General features: G+C 44.2%; 1 protein-coding gene across 1 annotated transcript in view; it reads right to left on the reverse strand.

Moving 5' to 3' along the window:
* Window positions 1–23,565, reverse strand: part of LOC121281476 (ran-binding protein 17-like) — a gene marked incomplete at its 5' end in the record, with an annotated part of 1,080,904 nt that overhangs the window by 227,469 nt on the left and 829,870 nt on the right. Inside the window, one exon of the mRNA XM_041194421.1 lies at window positions 9,477–9,643. Coding sequence (XP_041050355.1) covers window positions 9,477–9,643 — 167 coding nt within the window. The remainder of the gene's footprint in view (window positions 1–9,476; window positions 9,644–23,565) is intronic.

A 23,565-nucleotide genomic window follows, 5' to 3' on the forward strand; every position in this document is an offset into this window, starting at 1 on the left:
ATTACTTATCAACACACTGAAAGATGAACCGGTGGCTATTAGCAGCCATTGTGTTCATTAAGGTCTAATTGTCTTTAAAAACATATTTGATGAATAACCAATGAACAATCAATAACATTATTTTTTAATCTCAGTGTGAAAATGAGAATAATCTAATATCCCACCCCGTTGGTGCAGTGTTCAGTCTGGCTTACATCTCCATGCTTCTGAGATTTATATCCTGATGGCAAGGTAATATAAACATATGATCAATGAGTCATATCATTACTGGTAATGACCCCCTGCCGGCCTGCTCCCACCCACTGAAAAGCTGCCCCCAAGGCTTTCAATGCTGTCCATCTAATTCTCTCCATGATCCCCTGCCTGCTGCTTTTATCTTGGACATCCATTCCATCCAGCATCTCAGAAGTAATTTTATACACAACAGAGAGCTGGTGGCATTGATTTTTCACTCAACGTTCAGTTCCCATCTGAATAATTATCAATTTTACTGCCTCATAAAGGGAACAGTCAAAGTTTTAAATCAATTCAGGAGAGCTTCCGAGACGGCAGAAAAACTATGCATGAGGAGAAAGGTCAAAGTTGCCTGTGACCTCGGGAGATGATGTCAGGTATTGCTCTACTGAATAGCTGACATAAGAGGCGCTCAATATGACATGATTAGTGCTAATTCTAATCATATTTATGCTGAGTACAAGAGACCAATGTTATTAATAATTGAATATTCTAAAAGGGAGCACTCAACATGAAGGTTTTTCTCTACTAACCCCAGGAGTGTTTACTGTTAAGAGATTAAAGTGAAAAATAATTTACTTGTCCAGGTCCCAATCCTAAAAGTTCCATTGGCAATGTTCTGTCATTTTTTAAATATTACCATCATATAGATTAAATTCACTTATTGACAGAGATTGGCAGATCATACAACAAACTGATGCCCATGATTCATCATTCATATAATAAGGTGGTTTATCAGTTCTGATGCTTGCACTGTGGCAGAGCAGCTGACATCTGGTCTGTTAAAAGGGTCAACATTTCAGCCAGGCTGCAGTAACATTGCCACACCAAAAATGGACAAATTAAGCAGTACTTTCTTTGTTCCCAATCCTGACAGAAGTCCGCCAACGGCATGAAGAGCAAACCAGCTTTGGCTGCTCTCTCTAGTGCAGAACTGATGTTGCGTAACTGTCATGTTAAAAGTACAGTATAAAGGGACAAGAAAGCGATTTCCATGAAAAAAACTTTAGGAAACAAAGAAAATTACCAAAACCTGATAAATGCATAGCTACTCTCAGGTCATGATTTCTTTAAACTACAGATAATAATGGTCAATTTGCAAACATCTCTACCACAGCCCATTTAATAATTCATTGAGTAATTCAGTCACACAACAGGAAAGCATTTAACAGTGAAAACATATTTGACACAAAATTATTAGAATTTTAAATCTATCAATATCTCTCGAAGTAAATTTTTACAGTAGAGTGGACATATTGCTTTTACTGCTATAACATTAAATAAGATAGCTGGAAACACACTCACTCTGATTAGAAATTCTACACAATAAGAGTGAATAGAAAGTGGAATGGAATTCTATATAATGCAAATGGATTACAAGGAGTTTAGTCTACTGATACAGCATATAATGATAATGGTAGATTGCTTGGTCCACAGGGATTCTAATAGTATGGGAGTCAATGAGAAGTGGTGCGGCCCCCCTGGAATTCAGTCTAATGGGAGTGATTTGTACTAAGTTGGGTTTTTAAGATTCTATGTAATAGGCGATTGACAGAAGCATCAGAAGGAAGATGAGAAAGATTGGTTTTGCTACAATGGGTTGTCATGGTCTGGAATGCCCAGCCAAGAAAAGGTGTTGCAGTTTCAATTGGAATTTTCAAATCAAAATTGAATATATACCCGAAAAGGAAAAAAATGCAGGGGTTTGGGGAAAGGGCAGAGAATGTGACCAAGTGATTAGTTCTTTCAAAGAACTGACTCAGGCATGATGGACTGAATGGTCTCCTTCTGTGCTATAAGATTCTCTGTGTTAGATTTTATGGCTCCCCAGGGGCAGGTTAGCATGTGGGCAGGAGACACATAAAATTGGGTACTATGCTGTGGGTACCATGCCCACTAATATCTTGTAAGGATGACTCAGTTTCAAATTTTGTTTGATAACACTTCTGTGAAGCATCTTGGGATATTTTACTACATTAAAGGTGCTGTATAAGTATAAATATATGATGTTATTGTTTTGGTAGAGTGTGCAGGTTTGCTTATGGTCTGTGATACTGAACCTGTCTAAAATGCAAAAATGTAATAAAGACCAAGTAGATTGAGCTAAATTTTTAGGCTAGCGGCGGCTTGAAGCTCCATGAAGGAAACCCGAAAATAAAGCAAGTTAGGTCTTGGGTTTTGGGCGGGAAGTGGGGGATTGTTGGGGGGGGGGGGGGGGGGTGTCGGTGGTGGGGGGGAGACGCGCCTCCATCAGAAGCCCCTTCTGACTATGGTGCCCTCCCATGAAGACCCAGTGACCCAGGGCTTCCCTCCCACTACACCCCCAAACCCTGGCCTACCTCCTGAGGTCCAGATCACCCCCTCCCGCCCCCCAGTAAACCTCTTTCCCGCCCTGGGACCCTGACACTTACCTGGGTCTCTCGTTCCTGGAACTGGTCTCAGGCAGCTCCGTGCAATTCCTCTTCCGGTTACTGGAGCACCACTGCTGCAGGGACTGGAGAGCTGTCAGCCAATCAGGTTGGTCGGCAGCTCTCCAAGGCAGGACTTCCTCCCGAGTGAGGGGTGGAGGTCCCGTCTACTGCCAATCAGCGCTCATTTGAGCATAAGATAGCCGCAGGGCAGTGGAGTCGGTGGGGATGCGTCCCCCGCTATTCTTAAAATTCAGGCCATCAACCTTTCTCCCAAAGGTATGACTGGTCTGCTGTGCGTTTCCAGCGTCTTCTGGAATTGTCTGGATTCTGAATGTATTGCACAAAATAGCTAAAAACACAATTTAGAAAGAAATAATTTCTTTCTCAATGTGAAGTTTCCTTCAGACAGAAATCCCACAAGAATTTATAGTCAGTATTAAGAAAGTAAATGTTGACTTTGATCTTTCAACATGCAATCCAAGAATGACGACATATTGGAGATAAAGGTGATCAATTTCAGTTTAATACATTTAAATTCCCTTTGCAATATCTAAAAAAAAATGGATTTCAAGAATCTGTTTGCTGAAACTACTCATTTTGGTGAGTCCTATTGATTTAAATAAAAATGCTAGTAAAACCACACAAAGATGAGCTCTGGCACTTAATATTCCTTTAGGGTACCCTCCACAACACTGGAGGCATATGGCCAGACTCTCAGTCGACTAAAAGATCATGACTATAGCAGTTAGCAGTGCTTTAACCAGGTGTTCATGTCTACATGAGAAATACAGGAGCTGCTGCACATAAGGACCAACCTTTAATTATTTACTCTGCCTGTATAACCTGTTCCTAGAACATGTCGCTCCTTCAAGCTCTGTTCCTTGTAAATGCCCTCTACAATTGATGTGGCATGTCACCACCCTCCTCACCTACTAGCCACCTACCTCTCCAGAAACACTGTCTCCTGGGAGGGGCAGAACAAAGAGAAAAAGAAAAAATTCTCTCTAATTGCATTGAAGAATATAAGGGGTATGGATTGGGCAATGGTTAAATGAAAAACTGGTTGGAATAGAGGAAACAGAAAGTAGAAGGCTGAAGCAGTTTTCCACAGGTTTCTATTCTGTGAGAAGAGATTGGTTGGGCGAAGCATGATGCTTCCATGTTGTAATTTTGATGTGATTCTAATAGATGACATTTTTACAAGTAGCATTCTTCAATGCACTAACTCCAGTAACAATGAAAGTTTCCTATGTGACAATGTTACCTCATGAAAATATCCTATAATTAGCATAAGCAGAAATTACAGTGAGTTTAAATTCACAGGAACATAAAAAATTGCAGAGAGAAACAAATTTGTTTTTGGTTGATCACACAACCCTGGGCTTTATAGGCAATGTGCTGAAAACAAATGCCACACACTGCTATTTCTCTTATTAAAACTCATCATCCTGGAAGCCATTTCATTGAAGAAAAATCAAAAAGAAATCTAGTGCCTTCTTTAAATACAACAGCACTTGTATAATTAGTGAATGTTCATCTATGCGAAATGGAGAACAGGACATAAAAAACAGGATATTCAAAAGCAATAATGTTGGCCATCACACAGCAGAAGTCTTTTAATTGTATCCTCTGTGGATCTGATAGTGAATCTTAGCATCTCGACAGATACATGAGTATCATTGCCAGCTTGGCTCAGATGGTAGCACTCAGTCAGAAAATTATAATAAAAAAAATGTTCCCTGAACTGGTGCCAAACAGTTCATTTCCCCTTAACAATTCTTAACTCTTCAAGGCTACAGTTAGGTCCAAGACTTGAGTACTTCTTCCACATCTGAGCAAGTTCTTCACCATCTGCTCTTTCTTTTTATTCATTCAGGGAGGAGGTGGTATAGTGGTATTGTCACTGGACTGGTAATCCAGCGACCCAGGATAATGCTCTGAGGAACTTTGTTCGAATCCTGCCATGACATATGGTGGAATTTGAATTCAATAAAAAATCTGGAATTAAGTCTAATGATGAAACCATTACCGATTGTTGTAAAAACCTTCTGGTTCACTTATGTGCCCCCTTTAGGGAAGGAAATCTGCTGTCCTTACCTGGTCTGGCCTACGAATCTGCAATAATGTGGCTGACTCTTAAATGTCCTCTGAACGAATTAAAATTGGGGATGGACAATAAATGCTAGCCTAGCCAGCGACACACATGTCCTGTGATCAAATAAAAAATAAATTCTTAAACCACTGCAGTTTGTGTGGTGTAGGTCCACCCACAGTGCTATTAGGGAGGGAGTTCCAGGATTTTGATCCAGCGACAGTTAAGGAACTGTGATATATTTCCAAATCAGGATGATGAGTGACTTGGAGGGGAACTTGGTGTTCGTGTGCATCTGCTGCCCTTGTTCTTCCAGGTAGAGGTTGCAGGTTTGGAAGGAGGATTGAGAAATACTGCAGTGCATCTTGTAGAGGGTACACATGACTGCCACTGTGCATTGGTGGTACAGGGATTGACTGTGGTCAAGGATGAGGTGCCAATCAAGCATCGATGAGCAAGTTATTGCTGTGTACGTGTGGCCAGATGTCTGGCTTTCAGATGGTCCATCTTTATGTCTGGCATTTTGTGCCTTAGTACATTTTCCTCAGTGAAGCCCCAGTAGATGACCTGTACACTTTCCTTTCCCCATCTGCATCAGCCTCAAAGTGACTGGCACACAAAAAGTAGGTTGATTTTCATAATCTCCCCACCCACCTCACTGTCACTGTCTCTTGAAGTCCGATGAAGCTCCATACTTAATGATGTCACACTGTATGAGATGAATTCATCGCTGCGCTGCGCAATACCAGCACAATACAGTGGCTTCCAACAGCGGCTACCATATTGATAGCACTGTCGATAACAGCATCCATACTTTGCTGATGATTGAGAGCGGACTGTTGGGGCAATAATAGGTTGGATTGGATTTTTCCTGCTTTCTGTGGACAGGACATACCTAAGCAATTTTTAAGTTTGTCAGGTAGGTGCCAAAGTTGTAGCCTTACTGGAAAAAGGCGCAGTTCTGGAGGCAAAAATCTTCATGGATACTGCTGGGATGAGGGCAGGGCATTTTGCTATATTGAGTGACTTCAGCCATTTCTTGATATCATGCAGAGTGAATCAAATTGGCTGCTGACTGGCAGCCATGATGGTGGAGTCCTCAGGGGTAGGCACGGATGGCTCATCCACTCGGCACTTCTGACTGAAGATGGTTGCAAATGCTTCATCTTGGTTACTTGCACTGATGTGCTGGGCTCCCCCATCACTGAGGATGGGGATGTTTGAGGACTATCCTCCTCCCATTCATTATTTAACTGCCCATCACCTTTCCCAACTGGATGTGGCAGGACTGCAGAGCTTTGATCTGATCTACTGTTTCTGGGATTGCTTAGCTCTGTCTACAGTATGCTGCTTCTATTGATTAGCATGCATGTAGTCCTGCATTCCAGCTTCACCTGGTTGGTATCTTAGTTTCAGGTATGGCTCATGCTGCTCCTGACATGCTGTCCTCATTGAACCAGGATTGGTTTGGTGTAATGGTGGAACGTGGGGTGAGGTTACAGGTTGTGGTTGAATACAATTCTGCTGCTGCTGATGGCCCACAGAGCCTGTTACTAAGCCCTGTATAGACTGATAACTTTTAAAAGATAGTTGAATTTTCAATGACTGAAAGGGTCACACATGATTTCAAGTTTTACGACTTTTACTGTTTTTTTTTGTTCATCCACGGGATGTGGGCTTTGTTGGCTGGGCCAGCTTTTATTGCCCATCCCTCATTGCCCTTGAGAAGGTGGTGGTGAGCCCCGTTCTTAAACCGCTGCAGTCCATGTGGTGTAGGTACACCCACAGTGCTGTTAGGGAGGGGGTTCCAGGATTTTGACCCAGCGACAGTGAAGGAACAGCAATATATTTCTAAATCAGGTGGTGAGTGACTTGGAGGGGAACTTCCAGGTGGTGGTGTTCCCATCTACCTGCTGCCCTTCTTCTTCTAGATGGTAGTGGTCATGGGTTTGGAAGGTGCTGTCGAAGGAGCCTTGGTGAATTCCTGCAATGCATCTTGTAGATGGTACACACTGCTACCACTGTGCATCAGTGGTGGAAGGAGTGAACGTTTGCGGATGTGGTGCTAATCAAGTAGGCTGCTTTGCCCTGGTCGGTGTCAAGCTTCTTGAGTGTTGTGGGAGTTGCACTCATCCAAGCAAGTGGGGAGTATTCCAGTACACTCCTGGCTTGTGCCTTGTAGATGGTGGACAGGCTTTGGGGAATCAGGAGGTGAATTACTCTCCGCAGAATTCCCAGATTTTGACCAACCCTGGTGGCTACCATATTTATATGGCTAGTCCAGTTCAGTTTCTGGTCAATGGTAGCACCCAGGATGTAGATAGTGGGGTTTCAGTGATGGTAATGCCATTGAACATCTAGTAACAAACTTGAAGCAACGTCGTCTAAACGCTATTCAGTTGACAACTTTTGCATTAAGCTACAGAAAAGATCCTCTATGTAACTTTTAATATGATTGGCAATCCCATGCTATGGTCACACTTTACTCTCTCCCTTAAGTGGACAGGTGATTCTCCTAGAACCAGTCCAAAGCTATTCTCCACTCCTGAAGGGCTGCGTCTTTTTTCCTTTTCCAGCTTGGTAACTTCTAAACCCTAAGCTGACTTTTACAGTGAGGGTTAGCCTGGAGATTCCTCCCTCAGTTACCCTCAGTGCTTCTTCCAAGTTGTTCATCAGTTGAGGTTGAGTGGTAGGTGGTAATCAGCAGGAGGTTTCCTTGCCAATATTTGATCTGATGCCATAAGACATCTTGGGAATAAATGTTGAAGACTCCCAGGGTCCCTCCTTTCCATGTGTATATCACTCTACCACCACTAGTGGGTCTTTCCTACTGATGGGACATGACATACCCAGAGATGGTATTGGAGGGATGGCTGTAAGGTAAGATTTGGTGAGTATGATTATGCCATCCTATTGCTTGACTAGTATGTGGGACAGCTCTCCCAATTTTGGCCCAAGTCCCCAGATGTTAATGAGGAGGATTGGGAAGAGTCAGCCTTTGCCGTTTCTGATGCCTAGGTTGATGGCAGGTGGTCCATCCAAATTTTATTCTTAGTCAGCTTTCTTTGGAGTGGGTTGATAGAACTGAGCCATTTCAGGGGATATTTAAGAGCCAACCACATTGGATTGCATTTTATGTGTCCCTGCCGGCTGTGTTTCTAGGGGGGGGGCAGCATGTAAAATAGGGTGGGTGCCAAACCCACGATCTTCCTACCCATTCCCAAGCTCATCCCCATAATAAGGCAGGTGGGCGGGTGTCGATATCAGCAGCCCAGCCATCATATGCAAATAGGTAATCAAGGATCAATCAGGTTTGATAACAAACCAATTGATCCTGAGAATATGTTGCCCACACCTTAAAACGTTTGGCTTTGGCAGCCGGTCAGGAGTGGACTGCCCGATTTTTTAAATGGTACCTTCAAAGGCAAGAAGTCCGGGGGTGGGGGGGGGTTCGATTTTTAGGGGCTGCGCTTTGCAGATCATGGGGCAGCCTTAAACCCCCCACACCCCATCCCTGATCAGCCAAAACCTTCCCTGGCCAAGTCCTGGATTTACTGGCTTTGGGGAGACCTGGGCCTTCTCCGTCTTCTTCTTGCAGTCCCGGCAGTGGTCATTAATGCACCCTTGGCATTGTTGGGACTGATAGAGCTGTTGGCCAATCTGGTTTGTCAGCAGCTTCCGCAAAATCCTACAGTGTCCTTGTTAAGCCTGCCTGCAGCGCAGTATAGCTGTAGGGCAGGTCGGCTCCATATTGATTTTACTTCCCAGGGTGGGTGGGCAAGCCATCCGCCTCCCCGTATTATTCAGCTCATTGCTGTGGATCTGGAGACACATGTAGGCCAGACTGAGTGAAGATGTCAGATTTCCTTCCTTGAAGCACTTTAGTGAACCAGGTGGGTTTTTATGACAATCCAGTAGTTTCCTGATAATCACTATTGAGATTAGCTTTGTATTCCAGATTTTATATTTAATTGATTTAAATTCCCCAGCTGTCATGGCGGAATGTGAACCCATGTCTTTGCAACATTAGTCCAGGCCCCTGGATTACAAGCCCAGTAACACTACCACTATGCTACTGTTCCTACTGATGGGCGGGATGCAAGAAATGCATGTGATGCAGTGGACAATTCTTCTCTCACATCTAACTTCAATCTCTCTCAACAACATCCTTTCTATCTATTTCTTCAATGTCATTTTGTTTTGTGCTTCTCTGAACTTTCCTTTCTCATTTCTACCAAGCTCCAAGTACACTGCCCTCCAAATACTTCCTCCTGCCTGCATTCCCTGTGTCTTGAAAGTAAGACTCATTGCACCATTTCCTATGACAGCTAATTTGTTCCTAGGATTGCAAAAATATGGAATTGAACATCTCTCAGTATTCCTTTCCTCCTATAATCTAGAGCCTTTTAAATCTTAAACATGGTAGTGTCACCTAATCAGTGAGTCTTCATTTATCTTATCTTCTCATGCTTTTTTCAATGTTGGTGGTGCTTTAGATTTATCAATATAAAAAATCCAAGCACTGTTATTAAGCATCACTCGAGTACAGGGGGAATAAATGGACAAGTGTTCCTTGATAGTAATTGTCTTCAATACCAGGGAAACCAATTAACAGGCATTAGTAAAGTGTAAAAGGACAACACATGTTAGTTATCTGGTGTAAAGGCCCAGTGTGATGCTGGCATTCTTCCATACTTTCTGATCAGTCGTTTCGATTGCAAGGAACAAAGGCCAGTTACCTGTTGTAGAAGCTCTGGGTTCTGCTGCATCGTGCAAAGTAATCGCTCCCCTTCTTGTGCCACCTGTCTCAATCTCAGAGATTTTTTATTACTTTTCGCCAGCTGCTTGAAGAGGTATGTGATGACAAAATCCAAACTTGCACAGCAAGCAGCTGAGATTTCTGTATCTGCAAGAAAAGAATGAGACAGTGAACTGAAGGGGTCTAGGCTTTTTTAATGCCATTTTTGTTGCAGTTTAGTCTCTTTTCTCAGAGGGTGAATAGGACAATGTCTGACATTGGGGAACGAGTTTCTGGGAGGAGGGGTTGTGTGGGACGTGGGAATGAGCTGGCTGGTGCTGAAAATGCAACAGAATTGGAGTTTTTGCTCAACTATTCCACGTTAATGAGACTTTCTCCCACTGACCCTACAAACTCCAATGAGTTCAGCATGATTGCTGGGATTACGGCCTTTGGAATTTGGGGGCCAATCATGGCAGTTGTGGAGGAATAGGGAAGTGCTTCACAGCAGGGGCATCTGAGGTATTTCCTATAATGAACTTCAGCTGTTTACCATGTAACCACATGGTATCACATTGACAATACAGAACACCAAATTCAAGAACACTTTGCTGAAGAAACTACTTTTGTTACTCACTGTAATATAGTTAATTCAATTAAAGCAACTTGTTAACCTTGAAATTAGACATTAAGAAGTGCATTCAAAATGTTTTGACACATAATTGGTTGCAATGAGTGTTCTTATTGAAACAGAGTATTATCTACACATTTTCCAGGAAATACTTTGTACATCAAAATATTTTTGCACAACAATAAGTGGGATCGCTGGAGCAGCAGACAGTGAATTCCTTGTCTCAATTCCAGTTGCCTGTCTCATGCCAGACCTCCCCACTCTCTAGTACTCAATATTTTCACTGCTGGTCCTTCTCACTATCTCTTTGTCATTCATCAGTCTCCCACTGGTGCTCCTTACTCTCATCTACTGATGTTCCCCACTCTCACCCACTAGTGTTCCTCACTCTCACCCACTAGTGTTCCTCACTTTCACCCACTGGTGTTCCTCACTCTCACCCCAGTGTTTCTCACTCTCTCACCCCAGTGTTCCTCACTCTCTCACCCCAGTGTTTCTCACTCTCTCTCCCCAGTGTTCCTCACTCTCTCACCCCAGTGTTCCTCACTCTCCTGTTGTCATTCTGGTGCTCTTCACTCTTCCTCTCTCATTCTTCATTCTTTCTCTCATGCTCCTCACACTTATCCTGGTGCTCTTCTCTCATCCTAGCACTCTTCACTTTTATCTCAATGCTCTGCATTCATTCTCTTATATTGCTCACTCTCCCGCTGGTTTTCTTGTCTTCCCAGTGCTCTTCATTCTTCATCTCATAGTTCTCACTCTCTACCTGGTCCTCTTCATTCTGCCTCTCATGCTTCTCACTCGCCGTTGGTGCTTTTAATTCTTATCCCAGTGCTCCCCCTCTTATCCTAATATTCTGCACTCTTATCTTGGTGCTCCTCACCCTTATCCTCTCTGTTAGTTCATTCTGAAGTGAGATGGTGAAGTAGGAAACCAGTCATCAATCTTCTTACTTAATGCTAGATTTATTTACAGAATGCACCATTACATATGTCTACAACCTCCCTGACACCCAATATCCCAAAAGTATCTTTTTATATGTGCTCAAGATAATTAATGACTCAATATCATCTATGTGTATTTCAACAATACAATTAGCATACAATTAACACTTACTCTCCCTCTGGTCCTCCTTATTCTTACACTGATACTCATCACTCTCTGACTGGTGTTTTTCAGTCACCCTTTTGACCTTCTCATTCTACTGCAGCATCGGGGGCCAAGACTGGCCAGATTGAATAACTGTGGCTTTAGCCCATGGTCATAGTTTGGACATCCCAGCATTGCAATTCTTTGCAGAGCACTAACAGGTTTAAGGACTGAACCAGGTTGTTCTTGGTCCCTGGGATTCAGCTGGGTCAAGGAGCAAGGGGGCCCTCCCAAATGGGGTCTTTTTTCCTCACTCCTTATAGGTGATTTGTTGCTTCTGGTTTTTCCTTCATGGGAGGTGGTTGAGGAGTTGGGGTGGGGAAGAGTAAAGGAATTTGTCTCAAGTGAGCCTTTGAGAATATACTGCAGCAGAGTTGGTGTTGTTTCCAGGTGCCAGGCAGCAGCTGACTTGTTCAGATTGAACTATATCCCAAAGGTGGATCAGACACATAGTTGTACAGGGGCCACTGTAACATACCAAAATGAGGGACATACTTTCTTCAAGCCATAGCCAGAACTTTGTGACTGGTATTCTGCTGTTCAATATTTGCTGCTAAATCAGTTGTATGCTTATGTTTTTACCTCAATGCTTGGACACTTACCCTCCCCTCAGTGCTGTTGGATCACTGCTCCTTCCTCTCCTCTGTGCTGCCTGGCCCTTGCCATTTCTTCTTTCCTTCCTGTCAGACTCCAGCAATCCACCAGAGGGCCAACACCTCACACATCCTACCCCTAGAGGTGCCAAACTCAACTTTCCCCTCAGCCCCGTACTACTAATTTCATCAGCCCTCCTGTTCTTATTACTGCTAAATACCAATGGTGCGATCTCCTATGTCCACCATAACTTTGGTGTAAGAGCTGCAGAACAATAATGTAAAGAATGCCTGTGAATTTTACTGATATTTCCAGAGCTCTTCCGCTGAAGTTAGAGGTCAAGCAAGGAAATACTCTTGTGGGAAATCAATCCCAGGTCCCAAACTCCAATCTTGAATACTGTCTAGCTGTGCTTCCTTAGCTTTCAAAACACAATTTGACTTACTCAGCCATCATAAGCCTGTAGACCTGATGGTACATTGATTGTATATTGCAATTTCATGGCATAACACTCTTATTGTGATAAAACAGATCATCTGACACATATATAAACATTTTAGGTTTATATTCTATCACAACTATTACACTTCCTGATGTGAACATTTTGATTGTACTTTGCACCTGATTGGCTCAGGCATTCCCAACATACTGGAGTCTATCTAAACACTGGCTGGATCTTACCTTCTGCTTCAGGAAAGATGAGTTGAGCTGTTTCCCAACTCTGCAATCCCAAACCTCTTGTGTCCTCCTACTCCCACAGAATTTTTGACTCTGTGAGTTGTGAGTGAACAAGGTTCAAGTCTACTGCCTCCCTAGGCAGACCTGAGACAACAGCAAAGGCAGGCAGGTGCTGAGTCAGGCTGGTTAGAAGATATGGCTCGGCTTTTTGGGACATGAGCCCAGTCATCTATACGGTTGATAGGCTCCCCAGCCTCCACCTCCCCACCCAACACTCCCATTCACCCCCACCATGCCTTCTCTTAACCCCCATGCCCCTTCCATACCACTTACATTACCTCATGCCCCTTCCATGACTCATAAGACATAGGAGCAGAAATTAGGCCACTTGGCCCATCGAGTCTGCTCCGTCGTTCAATCATGGCTAATAAGTTTCTCAACCCCATTCTCCCGCCTACTCCCCGTAACCTTTGATCCCCTTACCAATCAAGAACCTATCAATCTCCATCTTAAATACACTCAGTGACCTGGCCTCCACAGCCTTCTGCGGCAATGAATTCCATAGATTGTCCACTCTCTGGCTAAAGAAGTTTCTCCTCATCTCTATTCTAAAATGTCTTCCCTTTACTCTGAGGCTGTGCCCTCGGGTCCTAGTCTCTCTTACTAATGGAAACATCTTCCTCATGCCCACTCTTTCGAGGCCTTTCAGTATTCTGTAAGTTTCAATCAGATTCCCCTCATCCTTTTAACCTCCATAGAGTACAGACCCAGAGTCCTCAAATGTTCCTCATATGTTAAGCCTTTCATTCCTGGGATCGTTCTCGTGAACCTCCTCTGGACCCTCTCCAGGGCCAGCACATCTTTCCTGAGATACGGGACCCAAAATTGCTCACAATATTCTGAATGTGGTCTGATCAGAGCCTTATAAAGCCTCAGCAGCACATCCCTGCTAGTCCTCTCGAAATAAATGCCAACATTGCATTTGCCTTCCTAACTACCGACTCAAGATGCAAGTTAACCTTAAGAGAATCCTGGACTAGGACTCCCAAGTCCCTTTGCACTCCTAATTTCTGAATTTCCTCCCCATTTAGAAAATAGTCTATACCTCTCTTCTTCCTACCAAAGTGCATGACCTCACACTTCCCCACGTTGTATTCCATCTGCCACTTCTTTGCCAATTCTCCTAACCTGTCCAAATCCTTCTGCAGCCTCCCCGCCTCCTCAACACTACTTGTCCCTCCACCTATCTTTGTATCATCTGCAAACTTAGCCAGAATGCCCTCAGTTCCTTCATCTAGATCATTAATATATAAAGTGAAAAGTTGTGGCCCCAACACTGACCTTGCTGAACTCCACTAGTCACTGGCCGCCATCCTGAGAAGGACCCCCTTATCCCCACTCTCTGCCTCCTGCCAGACAGCCAATCTTCTATCCATGGTAGTACCTTGCTTCTAACACCACAGGCTCTTATCTTACTGAGCAGCCTCCTGTGCGGCACCTTGCCAAAGGCCTTCTGGAAGTCCAAGTAGATACCATTCATTGGCTTTCCTTTGTCTAACCTACACATTACCTCCTCAAAGAATTCTAACAGATTTGTTAGGCATGACCTCCACTTGATGAAACCATGCTGACTTTACCCTATTTTACCATGCACTTCCAAGTATTCTGAAATCTCATCCTTAATAATGGACTCTAAAATCTTACCAACAACCAAGGTCAGGCTGATCGGCCTGTAATTCCCCATCTTTTGCCTCACTCCCTTCTTAAACAGGGGGGTTACATTAGCGATTTTCCTGTCCTCTGGGACCCTTCCTGACTCCAGTGATTCCTGAAAGATTACCACTAACGCCTCCACTATCTCTTCAGCTATCTCCTTCAGAATTCTGGGGTGTAATCCATCTTGTCCAGGTGATTTATCCACCTTCAGACCTTTCAGTTTTCCTAGCACCTTCTCCTTGGTAATGGCCACCATACTTACCTCTGCCCCCCACCCCCCCACCAACTCTCTTGAACTTTGGGGATGTTACTCATGTCTTCCACTGTGAAGACTGACGCAAAGTACTTATTCAGTTCCTCCACCATTTCTTTGTTCACCACTACTACTTCTCCAGTGTCATTTTCCAGCGGCCCAATGTCTACTTTTTCCTCTCTCTTACCCTTTATATATCTAAAAAAACTCTTGCAATCTTCTTTTATATTACTGGCTAGTTTACTCTCATATTTAATCTTCTCCCTCCTTATTCCTTTTTTAGTTGTCCTCTGTTGGTCTTTGTAGGCTTCCCAATCCCCTGGTTTCCCACTGCTCTTCGCCGCATTGTATGCTTTCTCTTTAGCTTTTATGCTGTCCCTGACTTCCCTTGTCAGCCAAGGTTGCCTTGTCCTCCCTTTAGTATGCTTCTTCTTCCTAGGGATGAATTTTTGCTGTGTCTCCCAAATTACTCCCAGAAACTCCTATCATTGACCCACGCATCCTCCATACCCACTCTCCGAGTATCCACTATGTACAGAACCAACGAGCCATTGGCAATTCTTTGAAATGCTCCTGAAACTGACAACATAACCAGAGGCTTTGAAAATCTACTTTGAGAAAAACTGTTCAGCTTACAAGCTCATAAGAGCATCAATGAACAACAGCCATTCATAATATCAATGTCAAAAGTTTTCCTTGAATTCACACCTCTTAATCATATGCAAATAAACAAACAAGCATTGAAAAACACATCAAAGAATGAATTACAACTTAATAAATATGTCACCATCCTGTAATCATTCCCAGATTTGACTTTTAGCTGGCAAATGTGCCCATTTACAAACTGTCACAGTTTATTGTGCAGCTGTTCAGGATCCAACTTTTCTTTCCTTATTACCTTAAACTACCTTTATACAACCCACCTCTTTTTCAGTCTTTCCTCATAAATCATTACATTGATCTCATGGTTCTTCAATGAACTGTCTCCAGGGCTTGAATTAGATGCAAGGAAGAGGCATACAAATTAGCCAGAAAAAACAACGGACCTAAGGACTGGTAGCAGTTTAGAATTCAGCAAAGGAGGACCAATGGATTGATTAAGAAGGGGAAAATAGAGAACGAGAGTAAGCTTGTAGGGAACATAAAAACTGACTGCATGGTATACAGGTATGTGAAGAGAAGAAGATTGATGAAGACAAATGTAGGTCCCTTAGTCAGAAACAGGGGAATATATAATGGCTGACCAACTAAATACATACTTTTGTTCTGTCTTCACAAAGGACGACACAAATAACATACCTGAAATGTTGGAGAACACAGGGTTTAGTGAGAGGGAGGAACTGAAAGAAATCAGTATTAGTAGGGAAATAGTGTTGGGGAAATTGATGGGATTGAAGGCCGATAAATCCCCAGAGCCTGATAACCTACATCCCAGTGTACTTAAGGAAGTGGCCCTAGAAATAGTGGATGCATTGGTGGTCATTTTCCAAGAGTCTATAGACTCTGGAACAAGCCCTGCAGATTGGAGGGTAGCTAATGAAACCCCACTATTTAAAAAGGGAGGTAGAGAGAAAACAGGGAATTATAGACCAGTCAGCCTGACATCGGTAGTGGGGAAAATTCTAGAGTCCATTATAAAAGATTTAATCGCTGGGCACGTAGAAAACAGTGGCAGAATAGGACAGAGTCAGCATGGATTTATGAAAGGGAAATTATGCTTGACAAATCTACTGGAATTTTTTGAGGATGTAACTAGCAGAGTTGATGAGGGGGAGCCAGTGGATGTGGTTTACTTGGACTTTCAGAAGGCTTTCGACAAAGTCCCATATAAGAAATTGGCGTGTAAAATCAAAGTGCATGGGATTGTGGGTAGTGTATTGAGATGGATAGAAAACTGGTTGGCAGACAGGAAACAAAGAGTAGGAATAAATGGGTCTTTTTCTGAATGGCAGGCAGTGACTAGTGGGGTACTGCAGGAATCGGTGCTGGGACGCCAGATATTCACAAAATATATTAATGATTTAGATGAGGATATTAAATGTAATATCTCCAAATTTGTAAATGACACAAAGCTGGGTGGGAGGGTGAGCTGTGAGGAGGATGCAGAGATGCTTCAGTGTGATTTGGACAAGTTGAGTGAGTGGGCAAATGCATGGCAGATGCAGTATAATGTGGATAAATGTGAGTTTATCCATTTTGCTAGCAAAAACAGGAAGACAGACTATTACTTGAATGGCTATAAATTGTGAGAGGGAGTAATGTGCAACGAAACCTGGGTGTATTTGTACACCAGTTGCTGAAGGTAAGCATGCAGGTGCAGCAGGCGGTAAAGAAGGCAAATGGTATGTTGGCTTTCATAGCCAGAGGATTCGAGTACAAGAACAGGGATGTCTTGCTGCAATTGTACAGGGCCTTGGTGAGACCACACCTGGAATATCGTGTGTAGTTTTGGTCTCCTTATCTGAGGAAGGATGTACTTGCTAGAGAGGGAGTGCAGCGAATGTTTACCCGACTGATTCCTGGGATGGCAGGACTGACATATGAGGAGAGATTGAGTCGATTAGGATTATATTCAGATTATAGTTCAGAAGAATGAGGGGGGATCTCATAGAAACCTATAAAATTCTAACAGGACTAGACAGGGTAGATGCAGGAAGGATGTTCCCGATGGTGGGGGAGTCCAGAAGCAGGGGTCACAGGCTGAGGATATGGGGTAGATCATTTAGGACTGAGATGAGAACAAATTTCTTCACCCAGAGAGTGGTGAGCCTGTGGAATTCGTTACCACAGAAAGTAGTTGAGACCAAAACATTGTATGCTTTCAAGAAGGAGTTGGATATATGTCTTGGGGCAAAAGGGATCAAAGGGTATGGGGAGAAAGCGGGAGCAGGCTATTGAGTTAGATGATCAGCCATGATCATGATGAATGGCGGAGCAGGCTCAAAGGGCCGATGGGCCTACTCCTGCTCCTAGTTTCTATGTTTCTATGTCTCTCGAGAGGTGACGAGAACTCAAGGTTTGTGATTAAATCCAATAGGGAATTCAGGAAAAACCTCTTTCCCCAGAGAATAATTAGAATGTGGAACTTGCTACCATATGGAATAGTTGAAGTGATTAGCTTGGATGTATTTAATGGAAAGCTGGATAAGCACATGAGGGAGAAAGGAATAGAGGGAGATGTTGTTGGGAATAGGTGAAGAAAGGTGGAAGGAGGCTTGTGTGGAACATATGCCATAGCATGGACCTCGTGGGCTGAATGGCCTGTTACGGTGCTGTTAAATACTGTGCAATATTGTGTGATGCATAATACAGGTTGAGCATGGCTTTCTCCATATTTTACTCGAGTCAACTTCATTCAGTGGTAAGACTCTCATTTCTGAGTCAGAAAGTTATGGATTCAAATTCACTCCAGGAGAAAAGCACCTAATCTAATCTGGAACTTTATTGCAGTACTGAGGGAGTGCCATCTTTCAGACGATATGTTGATATAAAAGGCCCCATGATCCTATTCATGTTCTGAAAAGGAAGAACGTGCAGGGTTATGGGGAGAAGGCGGGGGAATGGCACATGGTGCATTGCTCATTTTGAGAGCCAGTACAGACATGCGCCTTCTGTGCTGTAACAATTCTTTGAAGACCAGCAGAGGAGTACTTCTGGCCTGGTCAACATTCATCCCTCAACCAATACCACTGAAAACAAATTCAATTATCATTTATCTCATTGCTGTTTTTGGGACCTTGTTATGCCCAAATTGCCGCATTTACCTACAAAACAGAGACTGCACTTTAAAACAATTTGTTGCCTATAAAGCACTTGAGGACATGCTGAAGCTGTGAAAGATTAGTGCAAATCCTTTCATCTTTCTTTACTGCTGTGGTTGTATTGTTCAGTTTTCCATTTGTTTTGTTGATTGCTGCTGGTCAGTGATTAGACATAAAAACAGAAAGTGCTGGGGAAACTCAGCAGGTCTGGCAGCATCTGTGGAGAAAGAAACAGAGTTAACATTTCAAGTCCAATATGGCTCTTCTTTGGAACACAATTGGACATGCTGAACCCACTAACATCCCGAGATATCTTCAGTGTCACTGTTTCCTATAGCTGCTTTTATGGTGACGCCAATGGGGCACTTGCCTATCTACCTCCCAAGGGGCAGGTCCTGGATATCTGGTGGCAATTCTAATATTAATATATCAGGGTCACTAGGATCTGCATCTAGGAAGGCCTGCTTTTGCATCATTAATTTCAGGTACTATTGATACAAACACTCCAGTGCCATCAATATAAAAGAGCTGAGACATGCTACTTCCATTCCTGCTTGATCAACATCAAGTTATTGAGGCCTCTTCCCTGGTAATAGGATAACGCATGTGCAGCAAAAGCAAGTGAGTTAACAATTTACCCATATCAGTATTGTAGGAGTAGAGTTTGGTACATAAAGGGTTAATATGGGACTGAGTACAGTACTACCACACTGTGATGTAAGAAGGCACATGACCCAGAGCCAGGCTCAGTCTAGTGTTGGGTAAAGACCTAGACTGGAGTCAGCTCCATACCGGTACCCTCTACTGTAAATATGTACATAGTCATGAGTTGTTAATAAAGACCTGCTGTTAACATATTTTAGACTACAAAGCCTACTTCATGGCGTCCGAAGCAGGATTCTTCATGATGGCAGCATCAGGATTAAACCCTCAGCCTCACAAAAATGCTGAGAAACTAAGAAAAAGGATTCTGCACTGAACCTAACTCCCAACTGAAGCTACAGATGGTGAGAAAACTCACCAGAGAGGAAAAACTAAAGGAAAAGCTCCAGAGACGGAAGGGCCTGGAAGCAAACAAGAAAAGGTAAAAGTTTTACTCAAGCAGAAAACTCTTTCTTTAGCAAGCAGAGCTCTCAGCCTACAAGGGTGAGATAAAATTTTTAACTTCCAGGCCAGCTAATCCTGAGACATCCCTTTGAAATAATTCAGTCAGAACCGCCATTTGAAAGCAATCTGTCACTAATCCCGATCCCAGGCTCTGAGTCTCATCACATCGCACTCGAGTCCAACAAAAAAACCCATAATTGATTTTGCCTATTCTGTGTACCTCGTGACCATCCAAGTTTGGAAACAGTAAGCCCATGGTCCATTTCCAAGTGTCCCGACTCGTTGCGCGATATCGCTGAATGAATTAATTCGGTTGCTAGCTGACCTACATCGCCATTGCGGTCCCTTCCTCTTCGGGCTGAAGTGCACCACCCCCATTTTGAAAAGCCCGCCAAAACCCAGCATGCACGGGAAAATCCTTTGTTAAGCAGTAACTGGTGATGCCATCTTGAAAGCCCATAATCTCTTAAAGTTGTACCCACACTTTTTTAAATCGTCAAAAATGGGTCGCAATTCCATACTTCCAGCTCCACTTGGATTCACCCATGGCCCAGACCAGTCACAAAATTGGAATATATTAACAGCAGGTCTTAATTAGCAACTCATAATGCTGCAGGTCTAAATAAAAAAACTCAGATGCAGAACAAGTCAGTACACTTCTTTACTTGATTGGGCCAATAGCAGGTGACATCATTGCATGACAAGCCATCGAAGAATCATCTGCCAAATTTAATGATGCTTTGAAATCTTTCAATGCCTATTTCAACTGAGATAAAATAAAACATTGGCTAGGGCTAAGAGAGTACAGCTCCCTGGGGAACTTTCAATTCTTTCATTAACAATCTCTATAGGATGGCTGAAGGATGTGAATATTCCATGCAGTGCCATGCGTCCTGCTTACGCTCTCTCCATCCGTTTTCATGCAGGAGAAGCTGGCTCACAACAGCAGGGAGAGATTCCAGACTGGGAGTGGAGTGGCCTACATTTGGCCCCTCACTTGCTTTGAGGAGTGTGCTATCGCACTGGCTGAAGACGTGGACAGTGCCTGTGGTGACAGTTAGGTCGGCGGTGAACACCCACGTGATGATCCTGCACCCCATAATCCCTCTTCCAACGCAACTTTGATAGCTTTCTCTCCTGTTTTTGACTCTGCTGCCATTCATTACTTATCTCTACTTTGGTTCACAGGGAGCTCTGCCAAGCAATCGAAAACCTCAGCCAACCAGTCCCTCAGCTCCATCCAAGTCCTCACATCCAGTCATGAGGGCACCCCCTCCATTGAAGAGCTGGAAATAAGCTGCCTGAGTGACCCCTCACTGCTTACACATACCCACCACCAACGCAGAGGCATATACCTCAGTGGGACCTAGATCTAGAACAGGCTTGGAGTCACAATCTGGTGGTCACTGCATGAACACATGTCCGCAGCAGGGGGAGGCAGGTTCAGCCGAGCGCTCAGAGGACTGCTAGGGAAGAGGCATCTCTGAGGTCTGAGTCAGATGACAAGCCTCTAGATTCGGCATTCAAACTCATGGTGGGGAGTCATCAGAAGGTGGGGTAACATCGTGCAGAGCAGTTGGAAGCCCTCAACATAGGTGCATTTGAGTCAGAGGAGTGCGCCCACTTGCTCCCTGATGAAGTGGTGCCCACATGTACGCGTATGGAGGTCTCTATGGGAAGGATGGCGAATGCCATGGAAACGCTGGTCCAGCAGAATGTGGAGATGCACGTAGACCTGCACTCGATTGTGGTAGCCATGGGTGAGTTCCTGCAGTGACAATGCAAGAGGGAAACAGGGCACCTCAGCCTCCCTCCAAGAGCTCCTTTCCTTCAAGGAGTCAGGCTGGGGCTCTCGGGCACCTGAAGGGAGGAGGTGCGGCAGTTGGCCACCCCTGGGTCAGCCATTCAAGAATCTCAGAGGCTGTCCTCTCCCTCCGAATCCCATTTGCCTGTGACCACATCAACCTCGTCCTCTGTCACTGCAGAAGGAACAGCTGGCCCCCAAGTAGACAGCCAAAGCAAGCAATGTCTCTCAAGGCCTCAGATCTCCTGAAGACGCACGCCAAAGTCATCAGAGGCAACTGAGTCTACCATTCCACCCCTGCCACGGATGTCAGGGCAGCACCTAGAAGAAGTGTTAAGCCTAGAAAAAGTAACACATTTTGTCACTTTATAATCTGAAAATATATTCACTTTCACTGAATAATGTGCAATGTTGTCATTCATCTTCATTTGCAGGCTTCGCGAGTCCTCATCCTGCATCCCCCTTCTCACAAGCAGTTGAGCTGCATGCAGATGGGCAACGAGTGATTCTGGAGGGAGAAGTGTGTGTGCGGCAGGACCCTTTGGAGCCTCGTGCATGCACTCTCCCACGCGCACGGAGCCTTCCTCCACCATACCCGTCTCAATGTCCTAGCATTTTCAATGTTGCCTGCTGGGGTTCTCTTTCAGTTGTCCTTCTGAGGCGACCTGCATCTCTGCCCACCCACTGATCACAGCCCAATGCAGTTGTGCCCATCCAACACGAGGCTCCGCTCACTTTCGATTTCGACAGCCATGGTAGTCGTTAAGTTTCTGATCAGCTAGGAGCGCTTTCCCCTCCCACAGTCACCCATGTCTTTTTCCACATCACTGTTGATCCCCTGGCATCACCTACACCTCCCCACCGTCACCTACCAGCCCGAACCCTTTTCTTTCCAGGGTGTCCAGGTGAATATGCACGCTCATTACTTTCCAGGGGATCCCACCTCTATCCACATTGACCTCCCCGACCTTTTCCTTCCCACCCCCAGGTCTGTGTATGCCCCCGAGTCCCCACCAACCACCATCACCAACCCTTCTACTGCCATTGTTGCAACCTCCTATCCTTCCGGCTCACTCTGCCCCCTTCCATGCACACCATTCCCTCATACCACCCCCACCTTCAGTTCACTCCCCAGGAGGCAGTCATTAACTCCACAGATCCCTCTCTTGCGCGTTCACCTGGTTATCCCCCACCCCTTACTCCCTCCTCCACCATTACTCCCTCCTCCCCCTCTGTTTCTCTCTCCACAGATGCTGCCAGACCCACTGAGTTTTTTCAACATTTTCTGTTTTTGTTTCAGATTTCCAGCATCTGCAACATTTTGCTTTTATCTATCCATCTCCAGACTGACCTGGGCTCTGGGTCATGTGCCTTCTCGCATCGCTGCGTGGGCAATCTGTCATCAGTCCCACATTAACCTTTTATGTACCAGACCCTACTACACCTCCCCCAAGTCTTTATCCCATGGATATAAAGTTACTTTAGTTTACTTCCGAGTTTTACATTGTTATAAGTCTTGTGCATTAACATTGTTATTACAACCTAATGCTATTCTAACATTACTGCTAATACACTTTTAACATTAACAACATTAACACTACCCCATCTCCCCCCTTCAAGCCCTTGAAGTTAGAGGCTCAGGTGGTCTGGAAGCCTTATAACCCTTCCACATCTCATTCACCGTTCTGTCGGTAGAATGGTGGGCTCTGGTGTCGCTTATTCTTGTTATTGGCTCATAGGTTGAACTGGTGTTTGGGTATGGTTTCATCCATTTCTTCCATTGCTTGATATTAAACTACACCTGCTTGTTCTGGCTGGTTTGAATGTACATAGTTGTTGTTAGTCTTGATCGTTTCTTGTGGGCTGGACAAAAATGGTACTTGTCTACTAGGTGGTGTTTTTTCTTCTTTCTTTTCAGTTTAGGCCATCTGGGGGCTCTCTGAGGCTGAGGAAGATAATTCCTGTGGTGAGATGATGATTGAGTAGCCAGCTCACCTCTGCTTTTTCTTGCTGATGGTGCACAATTGCTACCAGGTTCCAGTATCCCTTGTGGTTTTAGCACACTGGCTAGAAGTTGCTGTGTGTGCACAGTGATTGATGTGTCTGCTGACTGTACCATCATCATAGTTGGAAGTAGAGGTTCCCCGGATTGTTGATTCTTTTCTGGTATGATTTCCACCAGAGGTGTTATGGAAATATTAAGTATGGTAGGTTAGTCAGATCATTGGGGACTTCCCAGGATCTGCAATGATGATGGGCAAACCTACTCTGCCAAAAGAAAAAGTGAATCGCAGGTGAAATCAGAATCTGATACTCTTTAGTGTACCAGGACTTAGGGCCATGTTGTTCTGGCTGTGTTCTAATGACTGTGGTAGTCTTGACATCTTCCGCCGGACG

The sequence above is a fragment of the Carcharodon carcharias genome, chromosome 8, assembly GCF_017639515.1.
Source record: "Carcharodon carcharias isolate sCarCar2 chromosome 8, sCarCar2.pri, whole genome shotgun sequence".
NCBI classification, from domain to species: Eukaryota; Metazoa; Chordata; class Chondrichthyes; order Lamniformes; family Lamnidae; genus Carcharodon; species Carcharodon carcharias.